At 43.6% G+C, this 23,524-nt stretch overlaps 1 protein-coding gene across 1 annotated transcript; it reads right to left on the bottom strand.

Moving 5' to 3' along the window:
* Positions 1-19,700: 19,700 nt before the first annotated feature.
* On the bottom strand, positions 19,701-23,268 carry CHP2 (calcineurin like EF-hand protein 2). The gene is made up of 7 exons (XM_077140258.1): positions 22,951-23,268; positions 22,233-22,305; positions 22,054-22,134; positions 21,794-21,924; positions 21,547-21,608; positions 20,805-20,927; positions 19,701-20,599 (listed from the first exon to the last, which is right to left on the bottom strand). Exons 1-7 carry the CDS (start codon positions 23,015-23,017, stop codon positions 20,546-20,548), a joined length of 591 nt encoding a protein of 196 aa, XP_076996373.1. The 5' UTR covers positions 23,018-23,268; the 3' UTR covers positions 19,701-20,545.
* Positions 23,269-23,524: the final 256 nt, after the last annotated feature.

Consider the following 23,524-nt stretch of genomic DNA (forward strand, 5'->3'; position numbering starts at 1 on the left):
GGGAAATGAAATGTAACAAAATAAGGTATTAGTGGCTAAGAGAGTTCAAATGGAGTCAAGAGGCTATTCTGGAGGCTACTCTTATGCAAGCTTCAGCTAGATATTGCTAATTGCCAAGATTTGCCAACCCAACATCATTCCAGTTAACCTTAAAGAACACACAGGGATCTATTTGAGATTCTACAAAACTTAAATGCACTAAGTTTACTTTTCAGAAGTCTAAAATCTTCAGATGGCTCCTAGGCCAAATATGTCCTGAAACCCAGAGGGACCAGCCTCTCCAAGAACATCAGTCAGTTACAGCTCCTTATCCCATATTGTCAACACTCCTTTTCAACCACTAAAAAGTTAGAATGGGCATAGCCCAAATAATTCTAAAGATTGGGAGAAGGATCAAAGGAGAAGGAGGAGTTATAACAGAGATGTTAGAATTATACAAATGAGTATAACTGCTGAATAATTATATTGACATTTCTGTTTAGTCTCTAGGGTCTTGGAGCAGCTAGAAGGAAAAACCTAAAATTGTGAAACTGTAACCCATACCAAAGTTTGAAATCTGTTCTGTAACTACTGGTGAAAATGTGCTTTAAAATTTATTGCTTTTTTGTATATATAGCTCATAATAAAAAAAAATGTTTAAAAAAAAGTGTACTCAATGTTTACATGCTGATACAGATCAAATCAGCCCAATTCCTAGATAGTGTGACTTCCTTAGTCCACCATTTTCTATAAATTATGTACATTTGTTTTAAAACCACATTAGTTTAGATCGCCTTTTGAAAAATAGTTCTGGAAGGATGAAAACAAAACTATTAACAGTGGAGTTGGATTGGCATGAGTTGTGTAAGGGAAGGACCATCACCTATTTACTTTTTATATTTTTTAATTATTCTAGTTTTTACACAGAGCATTATTACATTTGAAATTTAACGTGGAGAATGAAGAAATTAAAATACTTGAGTGCTAGCTAATAATAGCATAATGATGTTGGCAAAAGGGATCAGTTGGCCTCTGACAACAGAAGGGAGAAGGAAAGTAAACCGGGGATTGTTGATGGCAGGTGGGGAATTGGGCTGGCAGACCGCGGGGCATGTGGAAGGACACGAGGTGAGAGAGGGCTTGGTTCAGTAGCAGGGTGGCTGGTGGTGGTCTTCTCTGTGGTGGAAATAGATGGCAGAAGCAGTTCCCAGTTAAGAGTTTTTAGTGTCAGTGTAATGATGTGTAGGACAAGCAAGGCGAAGGGAAATGGAGAGAGTGGGGACAATTAGGTTCTCACCGGACCCTGCGAGCTGAGGCTTGGGAGACACTACACTGCTGTTGCAACCCAGTTTGGGGCAGCCTTCCCAACAGTCAATGAGGACAAGAAAAAAATGCTCATTTCCCCCTCTCCATCCTAGAAGCAAGACCTATAAGTCCAAGAAAGAAACCAGAGCAGAAAACAGAGACCAGACAGAAATAACAACGCAGGGATAATTTGCCAAACTGTCATCCAATCTACCTGGCATTAGAACCCTTTTGCAATGCCTCTCTTATCACATACTAACAAGCATTGATTGCAGCTTTGGTTTTGGTTTTAGTGTTTGCTGTTGATTGGCAAAAAGGACTTTATTGTGACCCAGCTGACATTCTATTTAGATTGCTTCCTTACTCAGATCCTTGAGGGTGAGATAGTGATTTTCATCTTTGCATTCTAGCATGTCACCAAATCTAAGATCAGTGAATAAAAGTGGCATATCAGGGTGCACGGGTGGTAGAATGTTTGCCTTCCATGAGGGAGACCCAGGTTCGATTCCCGGACCATGCACCCAAAACCAAAACAAAAAAAGTGCAGTGTCATTATTGCTTTTATTTATGTTAAAATATTGTGAAGAGTTAAACTTTCTCCCCATAGCTCTACGTACTGTAAAACTTTATGAATATATGACCCATGAAAATGCAAATTCAGATATAACATAATTGACAATTGGCTCCAGTGATCACAAAAGTTTCACCCAGGTCATTTCTTTAACGTGCCAATAACCAACCCTGCATTTTACACAGTTGAATTGTCAGACCCACCTACAGCATTGTGGAGTCATTATTGTTGTCAGACTTTCTAGTCTGAGATGTTTCCACTAGGGGGCGTCTCTGTACATGAGAGAAGGGATCTCTTAAAATAAGCAACAAAGGAAGTAGTGTCTTCTACAGTAGAGTTGAGAAAACTAAGGCAAGGGGGCCAAATCTGCTTGCCATCATGTAAATAAAGTTTTATTGGATCACAGCCATTCTCATTTTTATTTACATTTTGTCTATAGAGGTTTTTGCACCACAGTGGCAAAGTCAAATAATTATGGCAGAGACTTTATGGCCTACAAAGCAAAAAATGCCGTCTTTTACAGAAAAGTATACCAACCCCTGCTCTAGACTCCTCTCCAGGAGTGGTCTATGACACTGGCCCACCTGAGAAGGAGCGCATCAATGGATGCAGAGGAGCACTGAAGGGTGGGCAGATAATTTAGTCCTCAAGACAACTCTACGAAGTAAGAACTATTATTATCCCCACTTTATAGATAAGGATACTGAGGCACAGAAATGTTAAATTTCCCAGAGTCACATCGCCAATAATTGCTTGACCTGAGACTTGAAACCATGTAGTCTGGTTTTAGAGTTTTCCTGCTAGACCACCACTTAAACTTGCTCCTAAAAGTTTTCAGAGAGGAGGAAAAAAAGCACTATGTAGAAAGATCCATACTTTCTAGCAACATAGGAGGCTAGGAGAAAAACGGAACAATACTTTCAAAATTCTAGGGGAAAACATATTTTCCACCTAAAATTCTAGACCCTTCTTCCTTACCAATCAAGTGTTAGAGCAGAATGAAGATATCATCAGTCATGCAAACTCTCAAAATATTTTTCACCAATACACACTCTTTCTTGGGCTGTTACTAGACAGTGTGGTTTATCAAAATGAGAAAATAAAACTATAAAAAGGAAAATAGGGGATCTAGAAAATAGTGGAACCAGAAAAAAGGAAAGAGAAGTCCTACCTAGGATGATGGTCAAAGGAAATCTACGATATGCAGCTGGTCTAGAGGGCAGCCTAATCAGACTGAAGTAAGAGGACAGGAAGTCAGGCGTGAGGTTGTATTAGTTATCAATTGTGTAATAAACTATTCCCCAAAGTTACAAGCTTAAAACAACAAATATTTATCATTTTGCTCAGGTTCCAAAGGTCTAAAATCAGGAAGCAGTTTCTGATTCGGGGTCTTTCATGAGGTTGCTGGCAAGCCAAGGCTGTGGTCATCTAAAGGCTCTACAGGAGCCAAATGATCTGCTTCTAAGCTCATTCATATAGCCGTTGGCAGAAGCCCTCAGTTACTGCCACATGACCTCGCCAAAGGGCTGCTTACAACATGGCAGTTGGCGTCCCCCATCAGAGAGAGAGAGAAGGAGACAGAGACCCACTCCGATACAGTACTGGAGAAGTCTACTCGGGGGTGAATACCAGGAGACGCAGATCCTTGGGTGCCATCTTGGAGGTTGGCTACCACAGAAGTACTCTAGTTACTACGGTGGTGTAATACAACTCAGTGGTGAAAAACAAGCACTCATTTTGCTCCTGGATTCTGTGGGTCAGGAATTCAGACAGGGCACAGAAGGGATGGCTTGTCTCTGGAAGACTCAAAGGCTGGAGGCCAGAATCATCTGAAACCTTGTTCACTCGTGTCTGGTGGTGGATGTTGGTTGTCATCTGGGCGTCTCAGTCTCACCCTGTGCTCTCTCCGTGTGGATTAGTTTGGACTTCCTCACAGCGTATGTGCCTGGGTTCCAAGCATAGAAGGCTAGAGAGAGAAAGACAGAAATTGGACTGCCTTGTGTGTCTTAGTCTCAAAAGTCACGCAGCAATTCTTCCACCACATTCTCTTTGCCAAAGCAATCACAAAGTTCCGTACAGGTTCAAGGCAAGGAAAATGAATTCTGCCCTTAGATGGAGAGTGACAAGGTTCTAGAAGAGCATTTGAGAGTGGAAATATTACCATAGCCATTTTTGAAAACAAAGGAAAACAGCAATCTGCTGCAGGAGATCTGGGGGAGTGGACAGTGGAGGTGACAAATTAACTGCTGTGTGTGAGTGTGAAGAAGAGTTCATGGAGAGTCTGTTGGTTACTGCAGGCACAACTGCTGATGAGTACGTTGAGAACTAGTAAAGAAAAAGAACAGAATTATTAACTCCAAGAAAAACAAAAACTACACAAGAAGGAAAAATACAACTTGGCTCAGTTTATACGGTAATTATATAGTCGCAGTAATGCAAGCACCAAATATTGATTTAACCAACCCTTGTGATGTGTTTTGTGTGGAAAAAAGAGGGGGAAGGAAATGGAGCACATGAAAGAGTTAAAATCTCACTCTTCATAGTAGTGACTCTGTTGAAAATTGAAAAGACAGGAAATAACAGATAGATAAGATAGATAGGGCGGTATATCAGAGAAGAAATGGCTTAAATAATTCAAAGTGCGTGCTCTCTAGGCTGAGTTGGAAGGGTTGGGGGGTGGGGCAAGGAATTACTGGCTTCTGTGCGGAACGTGGGGCGCACCTGGGCTTCCACATTCAGCCTCCTCGCCTGGAGGTATTCTCCTCTGCGGGGGTGGCCAGCGTGTCTCCTCAGGCCGGTCAATCACGAGATACACCACCCAGCCAAAGCAGGAGGAACACATGCCCAAAGTCAGACTCAGACTCTATGCCAGGAGCTACCTTACCCCTCCCACCATGCCCAGGAACCCCTTCCCCTCCCCAGCCCCGGAAAGAGAACCAGAGTGGTCCGTACAAAAATAAGCAAGGATTTGTCCCTCCCTGACATCTGCCTAAAGTGAAAGGGCTCAGCAAGGTGGTCCTTCCCAGACTAACAGGAACTGTCTACTCAAGCTCAAATTCAAGTCCCCACCCTAAATGGCAGAACCCTCTCGAATCTATCTTCTTTTTATTACAAAAGTGATAATGATGATTAGTATTTATTGTGTGCTTGCCACGTGCCAGGCACCATTCCAACCTCTTTACATTAACAGATTCATTTAATCTTACAACAACCCTACCAGGTAGGTCATCTTCATAGTGGTAGCATTCTCCTGTTAAAGGTAAGTGAGGTACTGACAGGTTAAACACTTTGGCTTTGCACCGCAGCATTATGATTAGCAGGCTGGGGTTTGTCTGCCCCAACTGTTTTCACTAGCTCTGTATCTCTGGGCAGGTTAATTAATGTGCCCATGACCCTTGGTTTCCTCCTCTCCAAAACGGGGACAATAACAGATCTTATCCCTTAGGGGCACTCTGAGACTTAAACAAGTTCCTGTTTTTAAAGCACTCAGAACAAATTCCTGGCACATACAAATTGCTCTATAAGTGTTTGGTAAATGAAGTAAATTAACTAGCCCAGGGCCACAAGCCCAATACATGGTAAAATAGAACATGTGCCCTCACAGTCTGGGCTCCAGAACTGTCCCTCTTAGCCATTCGTTGTGCAAGTCCATGGTGTTTGTCTTTTGTTTTAAAATGTAATCTAGGAGTGCAAGGGTAGTTCAGTGGTAGAATTCTCGTCTGCCATGCTGGAAGCTGGGTTCAATTTCCATTCCATGCACTTCCCAAAAAATAAATAAGTAAAACAAACAAAAAATTCAACAAATGGTGCTGCAGTAATGGGATACTCACATGGAAAAATAATGAAATGTGACCCCGCCATACAGCATACAAAAAAAAACAAAGTGTAATCTAGAAAGAGTCTCTCAACTGCCTTGATCTCCATAAAAAAGTAACCACCATGAGCAGTTTCTTGGGTGTTCTCCATGAAAGTTTCTGCACCTATCACTTGTAACTTTTTAAATGGTCATTTTACAGAGCTTTAAAAAAAAACAAAACAATGTCTATTCCCTACAGATGCTCTATTGTATGTTTAAAGAACATATCAAGGGCCATATCTAGAGAACTCCACAATGTTTCTATCTGCATTGAAAGATTTATGTTCTCAACTGTGGGGCAGAAAACTATACAATTCTTGGAAACCAGAGAACTACAATGAAGGTCTTCAAAGTTATCAGCTTCTTCTAATATCAAAAGCATGACGTTGAAAACATTGAAGTGTAGGAGATTGCATGAAAGTGACACACTAAAAATAAGAATGCTTGTTTTATATTGTTAATGAATGTTAGCAAGGGATAATGGGACCAAAAGTAGGTTCAGGAAACATTTTTGAAGACACTGGATGTGCATACCATGAATAAAATACTTCTGGACAACTTCAGGATTCTGTTTGGAAGAAGACAGGAATTAAGGAGGAAATTCTGGATGAAAGTAGAATGGCTCCATAGCTGTTTGGAACTCAGGTTTCTCTTATCCTTAGCATATATGACTTCAAACCTCAAGGTCATTCATGTTCACACTTTAGCTATGGAACTCACGTTCCGGGCAGGCAGAAGAGGAAGAGGACAGGACAAAAAGACTGCTCCTCCCAGCGGAACCATTCCATTTAAAGAGCTTTAGACCTGCTTACATCTCATTGGCCATCTTTAGCTGCCAAGGAAAGTAAGAAATGCTGACTTGTAGCTGGGCACTTTGCCACCCCAAATAAAATCAGTTTTCTTATTATTAAGGAAAGAGGGAAAAGATAGACTATGATAGGTACCCAGCAGTCTCTACAATAAGCACGCTCTCCAAGCGAAAGTTTGATTTTGCTTCATTAAACACAAAAGTCTTCATTTTCTCAAACTTACCCCTTCCCTGGTGTTCTGTTTATAAAGGGTGCCACTCTCTGACCACTTGCTCAAGCCCTAATCCTGGAAATCATCTTTGATTCTTCTTTTACTACCTCGCATTTAAACCATGAGCATGTCTTGTTGACTCTGCCTACAAAATATGTCCCATGCCTTTCAAAACAGGTCTAACCTCCACTGCCACCACCGCCCAAGTCCAAGCCACCGTGCTCCTGATGAGCCCTGCTGCCACAGTCTCCTGGCTGGTTTTCCTGCGTCCATGCCTTTTATTACTTTTTAGTGGCAAGTTCTTCCCCGGACCTGCTGAACCTTAACTCCTAAAGAAAAGACTCCAGAAACTATATATTAAAAAAGCCCTCCGGTAGTTCATGTTTTGTTTTTTTTTAAATTGTGGTAAAATATGCATAACATAAAATTTTACCATTTAAACCATGTTAATAATTATACTTTAGTGACATTTAGAACATTCGCAATGTTGTGCAATCATCACCATTATCTAGCTCCAGAACATTTTCATCATCCAAACCCCCATTCCCCCAAACCCTCCCCCAGCCACAAATCTGTTTTCTTCCTTTATGGATTTACCTGCTATGAACATTTAATATAAACTGAATCATGCAATATGTGGTCTTTTGTGCCTGTTTTTTTCACTTGGCATAATGTTTTCAAGGTTCATCCATGTTGTAGATGTATCGGTACTTCATTCTTTTTTATGGCTGAATAGTATTTCATTGTGTGAAAATATTACTTTTTGTTTATTGCTTGTTGATAGACATTTGGGTTGCTTCTACCTTTTGGCTGTAGGGTGTAATGCTGCTGTGAACACTGGTGTACATACATGCGTTCTAGTCTAGGCTTTCAGGTTTTTTGCATATATACCTGGAGTGGGAACTGCTGGGTGTATTAGTGATGGTTCTCTAGAGAAACAGAATCAACAGGAGATATAGGTAAATATGAGATTTATAAAGATGTCTCATGCAACCGAGGAAATACAAGAGTCCAAAATCTGTAGGGCGGGCTGTGAAGCTGGCAACTCCAATGAAGGGTCTCAATGAACTTCACAGGAGAGGCTCACCGGCTGAAGAAGCAATGAAAATTCTCTCTTCTCGCTTAAAAATCTTCAACTGATTGGATCAAATCATTTGCATAAGGTGCGCCCTTAGTTAATCATAGATGTAATCGGCCACAGCTGCAGCAGTTAGGCCAGTGCTTACCTGATCAGACCACTGGGCATCATCACCTGCCAAGTTGACACCAGAACCTAACCATCACACTAAGTCGGATGGTAATTCTATGTTTAACTTGTGGAACCACCAAACCCTGCTTCCACACTTGACCCTTTAATCCATTCTCCATAAAGCAACCAATGTGACATTTATTATTGAAGTTAGATCATGTTAAAACCCTACAATGGTTTACCACTTTTCCTAGAATAAAATCCTTATCCTGATCTATGTAATATGGCTGCTGTCCCTCTCTCTAATATGCCTCTTACCTCTCACCCCTTACTTATTGAACACTCCAGCCCTACAGACTTTCTCTCTGATCCTGCCCCAGGACATTTGCACTTGCCTTTTCCTTTGGCCGGAATACTCTTCCTCCTGATCTTTCCATAGCCAATGCTCTCTTATCATTCTGGTCCCACCTCAAGCATCATCTCTTTATTGAGGACTTCCTTGGCTACCTTATCTAAATTAGACCCCCCCACCCTTAATCATTTTCTGTAAAATCACTTTGTTTTACTTTCCTTATGGCGCTTATCTTTATTTGAATTTGTGTCTTTCTTATATTTGTCTATTGTATTGTCTTCCTCCTGCTATAGAAGGGAAGATCCATGGCAGCAGACTTGTGTTGGTCTTGCTTATCCCTACAGCACACGCTTGCAGCTCAGTGCCTGGCATACCAAAGTGTTCATGAATATTAATAATTAATTAATGAAGCATTTGCTCAACTCTAAGTCTGAAAATATTGTTCAGAGTCAGGAAAGAGATTGGTTGGGGTTTCAATGAGAAGTTGACAGACCAAGTATTCAACAACTTTTGTGAATTACTTTTGTGCTAGGAAATAACAAGCAGGCTTCTTAAATATCAAATTAGTATGCACGGAAATATAATTATGAAAATCCATCTATATACACAAAATTGGAGAAAAATCAGAAAGATTTTTAATTAAAAGAAATATGTATGAAATCGGAAACCCACAATTTCCCCAGAGAAAGAATGGCTTAATGAATAAGAGCAAGCACTTCGGTCCTCACCACTTACTGACCGGATGACCTTGAGAATAAAACTTCACTACAATAATATGGGGCTGTAAAAATGACTAGCACACAGGTTTACTGGAAGAATTCAATGAGGTAATACTTGTGGAGAGCTCATCGCTATGCCTCTCCAATAGGAGCTCAGCTGTGACTTCTTTATGATTGCCGTATAAACTCTGCTTTATAGTTACAATTTGGTGAAACATAACATTGTAAATGGTGCTGTTTAGCACGATGTAGCTACTAGAAAATGTGCGTAGTCACTTAAAAAGAAATGTTAATATCGATGTTATGCCCATGAGGTATGTGTCAATTCCTATGACCAAAGGCTCTTGAACATCTACTATGTGCCAGACAACTCAAAGGCCCAGAAATACAGACACAGCCCTGCCCTTAAGCAGGCCACAATCTATGGTGAAGAGATAAGTCTAAAACTGTGCGATAATTGCAACGGTTGAGATTATTCCTAGAAGTTTCCAGTGATTCCAAACACTGGAGACCATCAGAAGCAATCTCCTGGGAAGGTAAGCTTTTGAAAGACACTGCTAGTTACCCTTTAAGTCCATTCTCTTCTTTCTAAAAAGAAATAGAATAAAAAATAGCACTTCTAGCTGTGCACTTGTCCACCTAGAACAAACACTCCATTTCACAGGCTCTTGTAGCTAAATGGACGAAGTTCTGGCCCAGGGGAACTAATGTGCACGAGTCCCAAGCAGTGGGTTTAAGAGGGAGGTGTGTGCTCCCTTTTTACTTTCCCCTCTTCCCGTTGGCTGCATGTGCCGAGGAGCGCAGCTTGTGGGCACGACAGCAGCCCTATGGAAGGAATCTGACCTCCTAACCGACTTCCAGAGCGGAGTCGCCACGCCATCTTTGACTTTTATGTGAGAGAAATAAATGTCTGTTTTGTTTGGGCCATGGTTAGCTTGGATCTCTGTCACTTGCTGACGAATCTATATGCAAAATAATACATAGATTCCTGGTCCTACCTCTGGAGATTATAATTCAGTAGGTCTACAGTGAAGCCAAGTATCAGTGTTTTTTTGTTTTTTTGTTTTTTTAAGTTTCCCAATTCAGGGAACTGTTGAGTTAAAAGTGGCTCAACAAAGCACTTCCAACAGAGGTCTCGAATGATGTCAGAATTAGCCAGGTAAAGGTTGAGGAGAAAGACAGTCCAAACAAAGAGGAAAGCTGGAATGGGTGAGGAAGAGTATGATGCGGTGAGGAAGACTCTCAAACTATTTAGCATTTATAGAATATGAAATGGTAGGCATGAAGGAGCAAAAGATGAAGTTAGAAAGATTGCAGAGGAAACCTATGCAACAGAGGGCCTGGAAAACTACTAAACTCCTTAGACTTCATAACTGTAGAAAACTACATAGGAGTTTAAAGGAGAGGAGTGACACAATATGATTTTTGTTTTTGTTTTAAAATGGAACAGCTGAGAACATAACCCCCCCCCACTTTTCTTTACACGTTTATATGCATTTTTAAAAATGAGCCCATGCTGTACATATTGTTGTCTTTTAATGACAATGAATATTAATCTATAAAATTATTTCAAATTGCTAAATACTATCTCATTTTATGAATTTTTTTTTTTTTTTAACAATCCCATAGTGATAGCTTCACTCTGTTTCACTTTAGCTAATCTGGGACTACATTCTCAAGAAATCCCTGCCTTATGGTCTGGGTTATGGCTGGGCATGAGAAAAATGTATGCAAGATTTAGAAGTCAGACGTGAAGGAGTGGCCATCCTTGGACTCTGAAGGTCCATGTGTGGTGCTGTGGTCACTTTCACACTTGGTGGCTGATCTGCTGGTTTGCCCTATTGGCCTGCAGCTCCTCTACTGCTCCAGGTTTCCTTCAGCCTGTCCAATCCAGGGCCAGGTGCATGTGTAGGATGCCGTCTTCTCCTATCACATTATCAAGGTTGGAAGTAATAACAGACACAGGTCCTGCTTTGTCCTTACAGATTCCAGTTTGTCCTCACAGGTCCTCTTCACTTTCTCCCACCATCAAGTACAATTTTCTTTCCCAACTGTTGGCCCTGTTGACTTCTGTCCCAACACCAGACTCAGAGTAGCCACAGCCTTACTTAGACTAATTAACCCACTCCCGCAATTGCATAAGGTCTAATCTCTATAAACTCTTTATTCTGCATTGCTCACCCTGGTTCTGCTTCTCAGATGGAACTCGAACTGAACTCTAAACCCTTGTGTTATTTGTGTTCTCTGGGAAGCAGGCAAAGAGACAGAGTTAAGAATACAAGAGGTTTATTGGGAGTTACACCTATGAAAGATAAAATGGTGAGGAAGCAGGCCTAGCCAGGGAGAGCCTCAGACCAAGACACAGATCTGGCAGATTTGGCAAACCCAATATGGAGCTCAGGAGCAAAGATTTTCCTCTGAAGGAGTCTCACGACTCTAATATACTCTCTCACCTCTCACCCCTTACTTACTGAACAATCCAGCCCTACAGACTTTCTTTCTGATCCTGCCCCAGGATATTTGCACTTGCCTTTCCCTCTGGCCGGAATACTCTTCTTCCTGATCTTTCCATAGTCAATGCACTCTCAGCATTCTGGTCCCACCTCAAGCATCATCTCCTTATTGAGGACTTCCTTGGCTACCTTATCTAAACTAGACCCACTTACCCTCAGTCATTTTCTATAAAATCCCTTTGTTTTACTTTTCTTATGGCTCTTATCTTTACTCGAATTTATGTCTTTCCTATATTTGTCTCTTGTATTGTCTTCCTCCAAAAATGGCCAGGCCCTACTACCCATCCCATGCTCAGTCATCAGCTAATATCGCCTGAGAAGAGCGTGGACTCCACTTGAAAACTGAGTTAGGTCCTGAAAGGGTTAACAGTTAGCCTCTGTGAGCTACCTGCCCTCCTGACAGGTTTTTCCTGGAAGGAGATCTGAGCAGCTCACCTCAGGGCTGACCCACCCATTTTGTTAGGCTGCTGGTTGACTCCAGTTTTTCACTTTGTCATAACAATATGTAAGTGAACCATCTGGTAGGTAAATCTTTTTGTACATCCTCAATTATTTACCTAAGACAAATTCTAGAAATGAGATTGTGGGGTCAAAAAGTATAAACTTTTAAAATTTATAAGACTTTTTTTTAATAAGACTTTTGATAGGTAAAAGCAGATTGATCCTCAGAAGAATCATGGTTTTAATCAGAATTTAATCAATATCGAGATTGAACATTTTATATGTTTTGGGATGTTTATAATTCTTATTAAAATTTCTTGTTCATATCCCTGCCTGTGTCAAGTTCATCTTTTTCTAATTGATTTGAAATAGCTTTGTCTAAGTAAAAGCTTTTAATTCCTTGTCTGATATACATAATGCATACACTGTCTCCAGCTTGTTCTTTACCTTTAAATTTTTGAATGCCATTTGGATATGTAAAGCTCTTAAATTTTTATATAGTTATATAGTTATATAGTTATATAACTATATATATATAGTTATATATATATAGTTATATAACTATATATATATAGTTATATAGTTATATAGTTAACACTATTAATATTTCCCTTGGTGATTATTCTTAGAAATGCCTTCTGCAACACAAGATTACATTAATATTCATTTATACCTTTTTTCTACACCATCTGTCATGTTATTTCATTTTATGATGTAATTGGGGGCCTAATATATAAATACATAGTATGATACATATTTATATGTATATGTATGTTTATATATGTTTCTGTACTTTCTTTTTTGTCCTATTGATCTGTCTTCAGAAGTAAGTGTCTCAACTGTTTTTATTATTTTTGTTAACTGATGGTGGTTGAATGATGGCCCCTAAAAAGATGTCCACATTCTAATCCTAAACAGCCCCCAAAAGTGATTGATCAAGAATTTTGAGAGGAGGCGCTTACCTTGAATTATCTTGTTGGACCCTAAATGCAATCACAACTATCTTTATAAGATAGACACTCAGAAGAGAAGACACACAGAGAAAAGGAGGAGGAAATATGGCAACAGAGGCAGAGATTGATGTGACCGGCTTCCATTATAGCTATAAGTGATCTTGTTCTGACCAATAGCAGATAATGGGTAGTCTATGGAGGGGGTATGTTTCTGCCAAAGATCTTGATTATTTGATTATTGCATAATCAAAATAGAGAGAAATTCAAGGAGTTATTTTTAGCTGTCCTGGCCATGCACTCAGGCACCTGCTCTAGACACTGTTCTTGTGAAGATGTGACGGCTATACCTATGGCAGCCATCTTGTAACCATGAGTCAGCAAACTTGAGAACGGAAAGCTAACATACTGAGGATGGTGGAATAGAAGGATTAAAAAAATCTCAGATAGTTAATAGTATTGTTGAACAACTCACCAATTCTAGGAATGCCTACCACTAGAGATATCATATAATGTGAGAAAATTAAGTTCCTTAACTATTTAAGCTACTGTTGGTTGGGAATTCTGTTATTTGTAGCCAAAAGTAAACCAAGTACACCAAGGACTGTCGGCCGCCATCAGAAGCTAGGAACGAGGCAGGAAAAAATTCTCCCCAAGAGCTTCTGGAGGGGGCATGGCCCTACCGACACCTCGATTTTAGATTTCTGGCCTCCAGAACTGTGAGAGAATAAATTTCTGTTGTTTTAAGGTACCAGATTTATGGGTACATTGTGGCAGAAGCTTCAGGGAACTAATACAACTGGTAAAGCAAGGCCCATCTTGTTATTCGTTTTCACATCTATGTATGGTCCCTTTCAGATTACACATCTCCCCCTGTAGCCAATGGGTTGAAGCTGGCCAGGATTCTTTAGCACCTCTCCCATCTAGTGATGGGATCTGTATTCCCTCTTCTTGTGAGCCCTGGCCGGCTTTGTGCAATGCATTATGGCATAAGTGGTATATGCCATTTTCCAGGCTTTCAGGGAACTGGAAGCTTCCTCTTCCTGTTTCCTGGGATGCTCTGTCTGGGGGCCCTAAGCTGCCACATAAGACGTCCACAGTCCTTAGATTGCCATGCTAGAAAGCCCAGCCTTCAATCCCTACCAGCATGCCAGAGCTGGGAGTAGGCTTCACATTGGACCTTCCAGACCAGCTCAGTCAACACCACTGAGCAGAAGAACCAGCCAGTGGAGCCCTGCCTGAATTCCTGATCCACAAAGTCATCACATTTAATAAAACGGCTTCTTGTTTTGAGTTGCTGAGTTTTAGGGTGATTTGCTACATAGATAATCAGAATGTCACGTGATCTGTAGTGACTCCTTCTGAGGGGAATATAATTTTCTGCCCCACAGATATCAGGCTTGGATATGTGACTTGTTTTGGCCAATGGTGTCTGAGTGTACAAGGGATATGCCAGGTTTGAGTAGAAGCTTAAAGAACCATTGTTTCCTGCCACTGCTCTGATCTTTCCCTCTATTGTAAGAACAATATGTACCTGTTGGGGACTGATCCTTCAGCCTGGGTCCCGCAAGGAGAAGATATGCAGGGAAGAGCCATAGATGACCCACAGCTAACAACATGTAGCATAAACAAAAAATAAACTCTTGCTGTTGTAAACCATTGAGATTTGAAGTTTGTTCATTACCACAGCTACACTTTGCAATACTGAATAATAGATTACCCAGCTACTATTTTCTTCCTTTTTTTCATTGTTAGTAAAGCCCAGCTCCCATGATAAAGTTGAGAAATGCCATATATCCTTTTTTCCAGCTTCCATTATAGCTACAAGTGATCTTGTTCTGACCAATAGCAGATAATGGGTAGTCTATGAGGGGGTATATTTCTGCCAAAGATTTTGATTATTGCATAATTGCATAATCAAAATAGAGAGAAATTCAAGGAGTTATTTTTAGCTGTCCTGGCCATCCACTCAGGCACCTGCTCTAGACACTGTTCTTGTGAAGATGTGATGGCTATACCTATGGCAGCCATCTTGTAACCATGAGTCAGCAAACTTGAGAACGGAAAGCTAACATACTGAGGATGGTGGAATAGAAGGATTAAAAAAATCTCGGATAGTTAATAGTATTGCTGAACAACTCACCAATTCTAGGAATGCCTACCACTGGAGATATAATATAATGTGAGAAAATTAAGTTCCTTAACTATTTAAGCTACTGTTGGTTGGGAATTCTGTTATTTGCAGTCAAAAGTAAACTAACCACTGTGTAGTTACCAGTTTATTTTGCCTGCCCAATCACCTTCTTCTCGTAACAGCATTCTGATTTCCCTTTAGATGATCACTCACTCACACAAAGAGAATTTAGATGATCACACACACACACACACACACACACACAGAATTCAGTTTACGTGGGATTGACTGTAATCACCAGTTCTTGGGGTCAACATGTGATCCAGGTCTAGCTGATCAAAGTATTACATCCACTGGCTAAGGTGGGCGGAACACTGAGGTTTGGTCCTGGAACTTTTGACAAAACTGTTGGGAAGTGCTAGTTCTTTTCCTAAATCGATGCAAATGTACTAAGAAATGATGATCATGCATCTATGTGATGATGTTAAGAATTACTGATTGCATATGTAGAATGGAATGATTTCTAAATGTTGTGTGAATTTCTTTAATTAATAATAAAAAAAAAAACTGTTGGGAAGGAGAATCTCTTTTGTTATTGGGATCACTGCCTGAGAATGAAACCAACACAGAGAAATGAAGAGACTAATTTCTGATGACATCACCATCATTGAACTTTGGACTCTCCTTTGCCTGGTCTACCTTTGGACTTTTCTTTCAGTTATAAGAAATAATAAATTCCTGTTCTTAGAAGAACCAATTGGTTCTGAAAGAACCCTGCCAGACACAGACCCAGAGTCCATGCTTACAGATGGGGCCAAGGGGCCTTAACTGAAGAAAAGCTGTGGGTGGAAGCGAGTTACGGGTGGGGGATTGTACAAGATGCAATACCTGTACAAGGGCAGAGGCTATTACCTGTCTCTTTCATAGATAGTGAAATTGAGACATAGTGGGGTAGAGTTACTTTACCGGACTATATAGCAAGTAAATGAAAAGGTCCAGATTCAAACCCAGATCTAATAGAACTCCCAAACTCAAGTTATTTTTACTAAATTACATTGATTCTCAGAGTAGGTCTGTAACAAGAATCAAGTCCATATATTGCCTCTTAAACATCAAGAGAGTTTTATAGGTATTGCCTGGGTGGGGCTGAGGACAAACGAGAATTTGCTTCCATTTGAGGGCCAAGTTCAGAATTCTGAACCATTTTCCCAGTCAGTTAGAAAGAGGCAATGGTAGCCATAATTAGGTCCACCCAAGGTCATAGCCTAGGTCTTTCTACTTCTCTTCCCAAGGCTCACTACACACCCTGTCTCAGAGTCAACCTTCTTGTCAAGGAAAGGGGCTTCTTCTATGCTCTAGTTTGTCAGCTGCCAGAATGCAACACACCAGAGATGGACTGGCTTTTAATCAAAGGGGATTTATTTCATTAGTTCTTCAGAGAAAAGTAGCTAACTTTCAACTGAGGTTCTTTCTTACGTGGGAAGGTACAGGGTGATCTCTGCTGGCCTTCTCTCCAGGCCTCTGGGTTCCAACAACTTTTCCTGGGGTTGATTCCTTTCTGTATCTCCAAAGGCCTGAGCTGAGCTGCAAGTGCTGAGATGAGGTATGCTGAGCTGCTTGGGCTGTGCTACATTGAGTCTCTCATTTAAGCACCAGCCAATTAAATCAAACATCATTCATAACAGCAGGCATGCCTCTTAGCCAACTGCAGATGTAATGAGCAACAGACGAGGTTCACATACCATTGGCTCATGTTCACAGCAACAGAACTAGGCACATTCACCTGGTCAAGTTGACACCTGAACCTAACTACCACACTCAAGAACTCCCATCTTCTCTTCAGGATATGTAGCTGGGTTCTTCCAGAAAGTTCCAGGTCAGCCAAGGCCCTTCCCAGCAGCCCCAGTGGAAGAAGCTGGAACATCTCCAGTGCCCTTCCTATACTTCTCTGAGAAGCTCCTCACAAATGAGAATTCCAAAGACGAGGACTAGAGCTGCTCCAGCTCTCCCTTGGGCCCACTGCCATCTTAGTCCCACAAGCAGGCAAGGTCACAAGCCCTGTGTCCAAACTCACAAGCCCTTCCAGATTCTAGAGACAAATGTCAGCAGAGAACCGTTGCTTTTAACATTTTCAATTCTATAAGGTATCTATCATAATGCCCCGTAATTTGTCCTTGGCCCTGATCTGGTGAATGAACTCTATTTCAATGGCTAACCTCTATCAAACCCAGCATGACCAATGGCCAGTCTGAGAATCAGGCGTCCAGCTCACTGATGACTGCTTCCGAAATAGTTCCTGCAGGAACCCTGGATTGTTTCCTCCAGCGTTCCTACCTCCAGCCAGTGGTTCCCAATGTGTGGGAAACATACCACTCATGTTACAAAATGAATTTTGGTAGTAACAGCACAGCATTAAACAACATTGAAAAGGTTGTTTCTTTTACAATCTTTTTCCACCCTCAAGCTCATCAAGAGAGAAGCCTTTGTTTGGGAGCCGGTATGCCTTTTATACTTTTTAACAATTGCTAGTCTCTTTTAAACAGTTTTTTGTTTCTTTATATGTGCTATATTTGTATAGCTATTTTATTTATGACAATTAATGCTGGCTTTTAATTTACAGGAGTGATATGATTTACTTTATAAACTCAAACATATGATTTTAAAATGAGTCCATTTAAAGAAAATAATAAGTAACTAATACAGATAGTAACTGCTATACAGAAAAATGATCAGCATGGTAAGAAAATTGCTGAATTTTCGCAACTTCTGTTAACAGGGACCCCTCTGGAATAGCAAGAACAAATTCTCAAGCTCTGTCAGAACTGACAATTGTAGGGTGAGGTTCAGACAACTTGGGCTACAGCAGCCCGGTTGCTGCCCCTCCCTCCTACGAGATATAGGTCTCCAAACTCCTGAGCTTGGGCAGGGGTCAGGAAGTTCTCATGCTCAGGGAGAGTAGGGGGCATCCACCAGAAGACTAAACAGAGTCTTGGGGACCCTTATTAGATCAGGAGCTCTGGTCTTTGGCACTGAGCAGGTGTGGGCATGAGTGGAAGGGCAGACTTTTCTCAAGAGCCTCTTATGGGCCAGGTGTTACGCTTGGTGCTTTACAGGTACTGGAGACCCCCTCCTAGATAGCTGCCACTAGGAGCCTGGCTGGGAACTTGAGGTCAGTGTTCCTAAAAGCTTGGCCCTTGGACTTTCAGCATCAGAATCGCTCATCAAAAACATACATTTCCCTGGAAACTTAAGAGCTCTCAAATGAGGCCAAAGGGATCTGAACCTTTTAATCAGATGATATTTACCATTAGGAAAACTTGGAAATACTATAATGGAAGAAAGGTCAGTTATAGAGAAAGATTCTATTCCCTGTGTGGTTTACGGCCAAAACCTCTCTCTCTCTGAGTATGTGTGTGTGTGTGTGTGTGTATTTTCTCTCTCCTCACTTCCCTCTCTCCACCCTCACCCCCCTTTCCTATACAGAGAGAGACTCTATTTCTCTGTATATACAAGTTTTCCCTCCCAGGGTCTAGAAAATCCGGCCACTCGGTGAATTGTGTTCTCTTTCCCCTCTTTAATCCAGGGCCAAAGAATAAACATCCCTCAATCAGAAAGTCTTTGCTCATGTGGCAATCTTTAGACAAAATTCCTCAAGGAATAAAACACCTCCCTTACCCCCCACCTCAACCATGTCACAGTCATACTGCAGTCAAAATGCAAAAGTTAAAATGAGGTTAAAACACCACCTCAGACAGTTGCACTTTCCTAAAGTCCCTAAGGTACATGGCCTTTACATGACTGCAAACTTCCTAAAATCAGAAAATGACAGGAGTCGTACAATCACTTAATGCAGTGCCTCCTCAAAGCGTCCCGCTGAGCACCCACAACCGCAGACGAGTGCAAGCTTGGTTCTGGAAAATCTAGGGCATTGTCTCAGGTTGGGTAGCCCCAGAAGAATCCTGAGACATGGATTTGAGAGCAAGTAATCTATTTGTGAGTGATCAAGGAAGAACCGACAGGGGAGCAGGAATTGAGATGGGAAGCAAAGGAGAGTAATGAGTAGGTTAACGATGTAAGCAACCGGGTTCAGCCCCGCTGGAGATCTGTGAGACTAAAGAGAATGTGCCTCTAAGTTGGCCCACCCGAGGGATGAGGAAACTGGATATTTACCCACCAATTTCCAACCATCGCTGGTTGAGAGCTGCTCCTAGGTTCAATAACTCACTGGTAGTTACAACCTACCCCTCACACAGGCGGAATACAGGCAAGCCCTCAGAGTGTTTCCTACAGGTGCCATTGGCATGTATAGTCATGGTGAATTCCAAGCAGGTGGTGTCCTAATATATGTTTAACAACCGGTTCTCTGAGGAGGAAAAACCCTGGTTTGTTGTACTTGTCAATGTCCATGATGTAAATATTCCCACAACAGCCAATTTCAAGCTACCGATGTGACATCACTGAAAGCAGATTTGGGAAGATATGAGCTCAACTGGCTCTCAGGTCAATACAACACAACCCCAGCATACCACTAGGAGATGGGCAGGACAGCAAAGCACAGGCAAAGTTTCACATAGTTCTATGTGCCTTGTACATTCTATTCTGCAATATAGCAATGTTTGAATATCTTACCATAAAAACAATGGGGTCACTTCCCAAATCTCTGAATAATTGCACACTCCAGGACGTGTGCCTTGTTTATTATTTTTACATCACCTCTTCCACCCACCCTCAGCACGCCAGCAAGCACCCATGAGATCAGTTAAAACCCATTAAAGAGGCCAGGTTTCAAGGGTCCCTCCATTTATTCAACTAAACAGTAATGGACCTCTTTCATTCTGCATGACCAGCATCATTCTTTCTTCTTATGATGATTGCACTTCATTTTCCTTTATGCAACCAGACCTATTTCCTGTGCTAGGAACAGTCACATGGACAGGCCTGACCAATTAGAGCATTCCATTTCCCTGAGAGGAGAGACAGGATCCCAGTGAGGCCAATGACACTCAAACTTAAGTCTTTATTTGGCATTACTGGAAAAGAAAATCTCTTCCCACTGGTTTCTGGGCTAGTAGGATGGAAGCCTGGGGCTGCTGATCATCTTCTATCAGGAGGAAAGAGCACCCACCACCACCACCGAGAATGAAGCTAACACAGGAGAAAGCTGGGTTGAGAGATGGAGAAACTGAGTCCTGATGACAACATTTGAACTCTTGGATCCAGCTGTACCTGAGGTCAAATACTTCCAGACTTTTTAATCACATGAGCCCATAAAATCCCTTTTTTATTTAAGCCACTTTGATGTGGGTTTTCCATCCCCTGAAACCAAAAAATTCCTGACTAATCAGAGACCTGAGATCAAATCAATCAGACTTTAGTACACACCCTTCTAGCTTTCTCTCCTTTGCCCCGAATAGAGTTCAATCTAGAAGTAATAATAGAATTTATTGGGGTCCTGTCTCCATGGGGCTGAAAAGCACATGCCGGTCATCAGGAGCTCGGCAAAGGCACAAAGAGAGTCACTTCAAGATCCGGATGCTCATCTTTTGCTCGATATTCATCTTCTCTAAGGACTGGAAGGAGAGGAGTGGTCATCAAGAGGCTTGAATCTCAATCCTCTGTTTCCAACCTCCTCCCCCAGAGTTCTACCCATCCAGAAACCCCACTATTCCCTGGGAACTCCAATCTTTCTGCCAACGTCCTTTGAACTTCATCTCCTACGTCCATTTGACTTAAGGCTCCTTATCTCATCTCCCCAGATCCTAAGGGCATTCTGACCTTGGTGAACTCCAGGAAGGACACAGCCCCATCCCCATCTTCATCAGCCTCCTGCACCGTGCGGTCAGCAATGCTCTCCAACTGCTCTTCTGTCACCTGCACTCCTACCATCAGTCGGAGAACCTAGGAGTTTGGAGAAGAGGCAGCAATAAAAAGGAGGCAGAAAGGCTACTCCCATCATCGCCAAAACCTTGCTCCCATAAACCCTCGAAAGTGATTACCAAGTTCATATCCATCCCTCATCCATCCTCCACCCCATTCACCATCTCATCTGTAACTATTTCCAATTCCATCTCCCACTTCATCACAACATCTATTTCAGAGTTTCTCAGCCTAGGCACATTCAGATTTGGGGCCAGATAACTCCTTGTTGTGAGAGGCTGTCCCTGTATATTGCAGGATGTTTAGCAGCATTCCTGACCTCTACCCACAAAATGCCAGTAACACAATATCCACTCCAATTGTGACAACCAAAATGTCTCCAGATACTGCCAAATACCGTTTAGGGGGCAAAATTACCCCAGTTGAGAACCACTAATCTGCTCCCAACCTCACACCCAACTATTCCCCACTCTATCTCCCAATAAACCCACACTAACATCACCCATCCCCACTCCTCACCCAGTACCCCAGGCATCTGCACCTCCCATCCACCCCTCTCCCACCATCTGCCCTCCACAACCATCCATTCGACCATCTCAGCCTCCACACATCACATTTCCTGCCCTTGTATTCTTCCAACCTGTAGCATCTCATGCCTAGAGATCTTTCCATCGCGATCCTGGTCATAGAGCTGAAAGGCAACTGGGAAGAGAGTGGAGGGGGGGAAAGAAGATGGATCTTCCCTGGTTCTCTCCCAGGAGAAGGTCTCCCTGAAGGAGTGGGGGAGGGCAAACTCTAGGCTCACAATGGAAATGGAAGGTTCCTGGGGCCTCTTGCTGATGTGGAAAAATCTGGGGTCTCTTGTGGGTGGTTCACCACAAACTCACAGCGAAGTTTATTCATTCTGCTGTTGAGGGGTTCAGGTGCTCTGGGGTCCCGGTTTCCTGCATCCTCATCATCCACAGGTCGAAAATGAGCCAAGACTCTGACAAAACCTGGGAAATCCACACGCTGATTCCTGGGGGTGGGATGGAGTGGAGTGGTCACCTTGGTCCTTCTCTCTTCCTCCGCTTCCTACCTCCTTCCCGACACACACGCATACACAAAGGGTTTTCCACCTTCAGCTCCCACCGCCGGCGAGGCTCACCCATCAGGGAAGAAGCTGTCTATGATGCGGTCTCCCAGGGGGTTCACGGCCAACGCCCCAATTCGCTGAAGATCCATGCGACTGCAAAGTTTAAGTTCGAAGCAGTAGATGGAGGGTCAAAGAGGGGGATGGAGTCAGGGAGTCAGCGATCAGAGGTCATCGGATCAGTTCCCCCTCACCTCAGGTAACCCTTCTTGTCCTTATCCAGGGCCCGGAATCGGTGGTAGAGACGGAGCAGACTGGCTTGCGAGACTGCGAGAGGGAAAGCAAACGGGTGACAGCGCCAAGGACGCTCCGGACGCGGCCGGACAAGAGAGCCGCGGGGCGCGCTCAAGAATTTCTCTCCCGGCAGCCCCGCGAGGTGGGCGGCGCGTAGAGGGGTTTGCTGGAGGGGGCGTTCAACCCGGAAAGCCGGGGGCGGGGGCTGGCGGGGTTGGAGGCTGCGCGCAGAAACCCAGGGCAGAGCAGGTTCGAGACCTGCGGCGGCTCGCTGCCTCCCGCCACTCCCCTCCCGGGGACTCAAGGGACCGAAGTCAGCCTCCTCCACTTGCCGTCCTGACTCTGCCTCTAGTCTGGATCCGGGCTCGAGATCCCTGGCTGCCTCGATTAATCTGATCCCTCAACCGTGAATCCCGACCCTCCTCCACCCCGACGGCGAGACGCCTGGGTTCAGGCGCCACTAGCTCCCTTGGACCTCGGGGCTCCAGCTCCCCGGGGTGCGGACCCCCAGACTTCTAGATCCGCCCATCGCTCGACACAACCCTAAATGAGGGCCCCTACACCGGGGTCCTGCCTTCAGCCCCCTCAGGCCCCCCGCTCCCCGCCGCCTGGCTTGGACCGGGTGCCCCTGCTCCAGCCCTCGCAGCCGGGACGCCTGCGCCGGGGCGCGCCACTCACAGCCGGTCTCGCGCCGAATGTTGTCCACGTCGGGAATGCTCGCGGCGTGGGAGCTACCGGAGCCCATGGCGGAGCTGGGGCCGGGAGGGTCAGGGCAGCGGGCGGGCCCCAGGAGTTCTCTCCTCCCGCAGAAGAGGCACTGCCGCCCCAGTGGCCTCGGGGCCGAAGGCCAAGGGTTTGGCGGGCAGCCAGGCTCGTGAACCCCGGCGTTCCTTGCCTCCCACCCACGACAAGGGGCGAATAGAAAACAATGCCCAGGCGGCGAGGTCAGAGGGGCGGGTGCAGACAACGGGTTATTTCAGCCCGGAGATTCTGAGGTCGGCGCCGGGGGAGGCTGGGCGAGGCTGGCGCCCCGCCTTCCCCACGCCCTCCCGGGGGCCTGCATTCTCACGCTCCCGCCCAGACACCCGGGCGTTCTCCTCCTCCCCGCCCCCGCCCCCCGGCCCCCATCCCTTCCAGCCCAGGGCTCTCCCCCGCGTCGGTGAGCTCTCTAGCTTTCCCGTTGAGGAAGTCTGGGAGGTCCCGACCTTCCTCACCCTCTCGAGACAAACACCGAGCCCTGCTGGGGGAAGGA

This window comes from Tamandua tetradactyla, chromosome 23, assembly GCF_023851605.1.
Source record: "Tamandua tetradactyla isolate mTamTet1 chromosome 23, mTamTet1.pri, whole genome shotgun sequence".
Lineage (NCBI taxonomy): Eukaryota > Metazoa > Chordata > Mammalia > Pilosa > Myrmecophagidae > Tamandua > Tamandua tetradactyla.

Bases quoted from the DNA above. Each gene is read 5' to 3' on its own strand.
- CHP2 (XM_077140258.1), bottom strand. From the start codon at position 23,017: ATGGGCTCCGGTAGCTCCCACGCCGCGAGCATTCCCGACGTGGACAAC. The intron at 22,306-22,950 runs GTGAGTGGCGCG...TCCCTCTCGCAG, and splicing joins CATTCGGCGCGAGACCGGCT to TCTCGCAAGCCAGTCTGCTC. The intron at 22,135-22,232 runs GTGAGGGGGAAC...TAAACTTTGCAG, and splicing joins GACAAGAAGGGTTACCTGAG to TCGCATGGATCTTCAGCGAA.